This window comes from Seriola lalandi, unplaced genomic scaffold, assembly GCF_002814215.2.
Source record: "Seriola lalandi dorsalis isolate HSWRI2012SDOR001 ecotype SW California unplaced genomic scaffold, Sedor1 jcf7180002054930, whole genome shotgun sequence".
Lineage (NCBI taxonomy): Eukaryota > Metazoa > Chordata > Actinopteri > Carangiformes > Carangidae > Seriola > Seriola lalandi.
In genome coordinates, this window is record NW_019525482.1 from 55,918 (window position 1) to 61,866 (window position 5,949).

The following is a 5,949-nucleotide window of genomic DNA, read 5'->3' on the forward strand; positions in this document are numbered from 1 at the left end:
GGTGGGGTTGGGGGGTGAAAAGAGACAAGACGGGAGAAAGAGAGAGAAATGGAAAAGGAAATTAAAAAAAACAACAACAAGAGAAAGTTTGAGAAGTAGGAAGACGAAGAGTTGGTGGCCAGAGTTATGTGTGATTCCTTTCAAGTCCCTCGACCGGCCCGTGTTGCCGTGCCAACCCAAACAGCGGCGTTAGGGAGGTCCGACTCTCCCACTGCTCCCCTCTTCCTTGCCCTGCGCAGCGCACATGGACAGGATGAATAACAAACCCAGTGTGTTGTCTGAAGCAGAGGGAGAAGGACGGGACATGAAACCACTGGGACTCCAGTTCAATTTCACATCTCGCCCTAAAAGTTTTTCGTGACCCTTCTTCTTTTTTTTTTTGTTTTGGTTTTTCTCTTTCCCTCTGTCACTGCAGCTGGTAAATCACCATCATCAACGCCGGGGACAGTTTCACTACTGGAGCTGAACACCCACACACCAACATAAGTACGGACAAACACGATCCATCATCCCGAGCAGGCTACATGTCCTGGGGTGAAGATTAGCTGGCTGGCCTGTTTTCTTTCTTGATTTACTGAACCCCGATACTGAGAGAAGAGATGAAAAACTTCGAAAGAGGGAGGAAGGGCTCATTCTGCACCAAAGAAAACCAAAAGCCACCGAGACTGACAGGAAACAAATCCATAAACTAGTCTGAGGAACTCTCATTTTTGCTCTCTTACCAGCATCAATGTAGTTTTTTGCCACAACTGAACAAGGAATTAACATTAACTGCTCTGAGCTATTTACAACCTGCACACATCACACACACCACCCCAGTACACCACAGACTGTCTGGCAGCGGCCAATGGGACGGATGGTTTCAGGAGATCAGTGGGTCCCTTATCCAATCCCGTCGCCTCTTCCGCCTGCGCTGCGCGGCTCCCGACCAATCCGGTCCGTTCCCCCATGTGGTGTCGGTGCTGCGGAGCGTTTGGTTTAAGAGCTCGTTTCCCACTCTGCAATAAGCAGAACCAGTTTCTTGGGTAAATACTGTTCAGGCCTTTAATCAAAACCATACCCTAAGACAACAATACACAGACACGCTGTGCGAGTGTGAGAGTTCATGTCACACAGAGACACACACAGGGATGAGAGTTCGTAAACACAAACACACGGACGAAACAAAACTTCTTCCTGCCTCCAAAACTCAAAACCTGGTTCAGACTTTATATTTGGACGAGTCTGATCGAGCTCTGCTGTCTTCATCTGTTCTGCATTTTTGTTATTGTTAACAAATCCAACGACCCAACAATGACTTGATCCGATTAACAAGTTCTGTCTGTGGAGTCGACGTCTGATGTGTCTCATGTCTCTGGGCCCTGAAGTGTGCGATGATCTATTTTTAAAGAAGAGAGAGAGAGAGAGAGAGAGAGGGAGAGAGAGAGAGAGAGAGAGGTCCTGGTGCTGACGGTGAAGTCACCAAATCTTATATTATTAATAGTCACATATTATTATTACGTCTTCAGTAGGAATCAGTTGAACTGAGGGGCTCAGAGTCACAGTCAGAGAGTGTCGTTGCTGATGGTCGTTCCAGAGGTTTCGCCGACAGTAAAAACAGTGAAACATCGTCAGGTTTAAAGCCTCGTCACATCAGCAAGTGGCACAGAGAGAATCATCTGCACGTCTTTGTATTTTGTGCCAGAAACACGGTAAATATTCCGACCTGCAGCAGCTGGTGAGCTCTCTGAGGTTACTGTGCTTTTATTTTTAATACTTTTTATCATCATTATTATTATTATCATTATTATTATTATTTTATGCCTTTATTGAGACGGACAGGAAGGCGAGAGAATACCAGAATGATACGCAGCAAACCACGGCTCGCTGCTCAGGGCATTTGAGCCCATTTGCCCTGATCATTCGGCTTTCAGAAAAAAGCAGTGTGAGCTAACGAGCTTGATCACGGTCAGTTAGCAAGCTTGTTAGCTTAGCTTACTCATTACCGGGACAACAAGTTGATAAGTTTATTCAAGAGATGTAACTGTACCGTCTTCTCCTCCGTCTTCACTCTGTGGAGCTGTATTTACTCCCACGGAGGAGCTTAAATCAAACTGAATGGTCCAACAACAACCATCTTAGCTAATAAGCTATGCTAACTTTTCTTTTTTCCCCCTTCATTTCGCGGTCAGTATAGTCAGTTATCAGGTCAACATTCACCACATTTAAAACTGAAGTACAAAAAATGACTTTGTCCCTGTGAGCGAAACCACAGAAACTCCACGGGGATAAATGATTTTAACCTTGAAGTTTCTCCATCTTAAATTCCTGTTTGACCACCGGCTTTTGTCCTTTAAATATTCCCATAAATAAAGATTCACATCCACCTCGTGGATTATGCAACAAACCACTGCGTCATTGTTTCATGGAGGTTTGATGACACTCTGAAGACGGCTCAGAGTCCACCAGCGCTGACAGGAAACACAGAATAGAAAAATGGATCTACTGTGTGAAGTCGTCGGAGGAAGACCGCTTCCTGAAGATGCTCTGTAACTAAGTTCCCAGAAGGAGGCTGTCATGGAGGTCGGGGCTGTGTTGCACAGACCGGTCCTGCACACTGTCCTAAACTCACTCCCTTATTTCTCCCTTTTTTTTGTTCCCACCACTCTCCCCTGTGTATATTGTCCTTGTGTGTCTGCGCCCTGTTTGTGCACGCAGCATGTGTATGTGTGTTTCTGCAGCGTGTTAGCTCGGCTGCTTACTGTAGCCAAGGGGAACAAAATAAAAGAATTTGTAAAAACATTGTTCTCATGGCGACCAGGTTTCATTCAACGTCTGGTTTCAATTTGAGTCTTTTAAAATTGGGGAAAATGTCACAATCAATGTTTTGCTCTGGATACTGAGAGAGACGACCTCCCGTGTCATGTTACTCCAGCTACGCACTTCATTGGTCGCCAATGAAATTAAAAAACCTCCCGCACGCAGAAAACACTCGCTCACATATAAAAAGAAAAAAGGTGCACACGCTGCTGAATTCCTCTGAATGGGCAAGACGTGCACTTCTGTGCACACACACACACACACACACACACACACGGACACATTGTTTTCTTCTGTCTGAAACACACCTGGCGCACCATGACAGGGTAATTTCCAGTGACGTGTTTATAACAGAGAGTCAGGTTTTTAACATGAGCCACATCTCTCGGCCTCGCGCTCGCCAAGAGGCCCCTCACGTCCAAGCTGCACTTCGCCAAGTAGAACAGGAAGAGAGGGAGACGGAGTATGGGAAGGAGAAGGGAGTGTAAGAAAGAGCAAGAGGGATAAACAGTCTTTATTAGAGCTTTACATAGATTTACCAACCCTATATAGACTATATGAGCCGATGTGCGATACGAAAACCCGAGCGGTGATGTATTATTTCAGGGTGTGTGCTGAGGTACGAAACTAAAAGTAGCTCTAATTATGAAGTATGTGGCAGGGGAGGAGACCGTGTGTGTGTGTGTGTGTGTGTGTGTGTGTGTGCAGGCTCAAGGTTAAAGATGCCATTAGTCTTGGAGGTACAGCCGGCTGTGGTGTGGAGGTAGATGGTTAATTCATCTTAAGAGCTGCTGGCCTTGATCTGCTCTACCACACAGTCACCAGCTCAGCTAAACAGAGGAACACACACACACACACACACACACACAGACACACACACACACACACACACACACACACAAACACACACACACACACACACGCTGGTGCCAGTTCACCACAAGTAAAAACCTCTTCTTCTTTTTAGGTAAAACTAAAGTCACTGCAGAGCGGCTGTGCAGAGTCACGTGACGGGTAATCCCTCTCTCTCACTCGTCCAGATGCAAAAGTTCAAACATTCCCACGCTCGACTATCTGAGGAGCCGCTTGCCAAACTGACCAGGAAACATGTGTGTAGGTGTGTGTGTGTGTGTGTGTGTGTGTGTGAAAAAGGTGTGAGACAAGGAGAGCGAGGTGTGAAGACTTTGATAGAAACAGTAGAGAGAGGAAATAAACATTGTGCTGTTCCCACTTCCTCTCCTCTGACACCAGCAAAGCGAAGATGCTGCTGGAAGTAGTCACCAAGCTGTGACGCACTGATCCTCTCTTACCGGTGAGTTTCTGGAGCAAGGAGCTGAGCTCCGTCTCTCGGGTGATGACGAAGGTGAGCGCTCCAATCAGCTCCCTCTCCAGCTTCTCCAGCTCCTCCTCCTCCTCGTCTTCCTCTGCGTTGGGGTGTGCAGGCTGCGCCTCGTCGGCCAGGGAGTACAGGTAGACCAGCAGGAGGATCAGCTCATCGGGGCCGCACTCATCCTCTCTGGACCTGGAGGCCGAGCCGTCCACGCCCCCGCGGGGTTTCATCAGGGGCAGCAGCTGCTTCAGCACAGTCAGGAAATCAGAGTCTCCAAGAGCCTGTGACACAGACACAGAACATGTAGAAGAAGAACAGGCGGTTAACGTCAACACCCCTCTCATGTCTGTGCAGCACATACGGAGCCAGCAGCCGCTTAGCTTAGCTTAGCTTAGCACAAACACTTATCAAAATGTTTTTATTGAATATTTCGTGGTACAAAAACACAAATACAAATGAAGCAGCGAATCCAAGTGAAGGTCAGTCATTCCTGGCGAGTACCAAAGGGCAGCAACATAAATATTACATTACTCCACAAACGTCAAGAACGGCTGCCAAGAGAGTCTCTTATCTTTTCTAGCTTAAGATACAGTATTACATAACCTCATTGATCCAAAGGGGGGGGGGCGACTGAAAGCTGAAGAAAGAAGTATAGTATACTATATAGTATAGTGCAGAGTATTTACATCATTTAATGTTACCTGATCACTAGGTTACATTCTTATTAGTTTGCTTCCTCGTCTGTGTTATATAAAAAAAAAAAAAAATACTGTAAGTGTTTGAATTACAAGCGCCAGTGTGAGTGAGCTCATCGTTCCATTCGCTAATTTTACAGCTTTTCAAGTGGCTGAGGTCATTTTGTTTCATTCTTTTGTTGGAATTTGCAACGGGCACTGAACTGTGTTTTCTCTGTATCTGTCTCACACACACACACACACACACACACACACACACACACACACACACACAGACACAGACACACACACACACACAGTAACCAACATGTGGGGCGATGTTTAGGTGCAGTGACCTGTTTTAATGAACCCGTCTGAGCAGCTCTGAATAGTCCCTCACGATTTTTGCTCTGCGGTACGACTCGCTGTAGATCACGGGGCCGTTCGCAGAAACACTGGCCACTCTTACAACAAGGGTGAGCTCATAGACCTATAAAACAAGGGTGTGGAGCTAATCTGTCCGATGAACAGCATAAAAAAAAATCTAATGAAAAATTGGGGCTGAAAGGGGGAAAATGGAGGCAACGAGGTCACAGAGGGGCGGAGAGAGAGAGAGAGAGAGAGCGGGGGAAGAAAAGAAGTCGAGAAACATACAGAGATATTACAAGAGGAACTAAGGTGGAGATGAGAGTATAAAAGGGAATGATTGTTGACAGAGGACTGTATGTTTGTGTCAGATGGAGCTACAAAACGCCCCTGTGGATATATTTCATTTTAACGAGGGATTCCTCTGGAAGCAGCTTCGTGTTCCTCTCACCAAGACAAACAGGCTCTGAGAACGAGGGGCTTTGGAGCTTGTGGCTGGCCCACTGGGGGGGGGGGGGGGGATCCTGTGTCCGACCCAGAAGAACTCTCGACTGAGCCAAAGACGCAATGCAATCAGACCCCAAAGCCACAGAGCTGTCAGACTGTCCCTCGTGACGGAAAACGCTGCGAGTTCATCTTCACATAAAGGTAGGGAGGGAGGCATCAGTCACATCCTGCCTTACATGCAAGGTATCAGAGGAACACACACTCTCCTGCTGGACTGCTCCCTCCAACAGAGCCTCCTCCCTGACTCAGACCCCGGCCAAACACCCCCCCCCC

The 5,949-nt window shown here is 47.0% G+C and overlaps 1 protein-coding gene across 1 annotated transcript in view; it reads right to left on the bottom strand.

Moving 5' to 3' along the window:
- scfd2 (sec1 family domain containing 2) overlaps nucleotides 1–5,949 on the bottom strand; it is a 91,854-nt gene that overhangs the window by 46,378 nt on the left and 39,527 nt on the right. Inside the window, exon 5 of the mRNA XM_023393237.2 lies at nucleotides 4,110–4,410. Within this exon, the coding sequence (XP_023249005.1) occupies nucleotides 4,110–4,410 (301 nt within the window). The remainder of the gene's footprint in view (nucleotides 1–4,109; nucleotides 4,411–5,949) is intronic.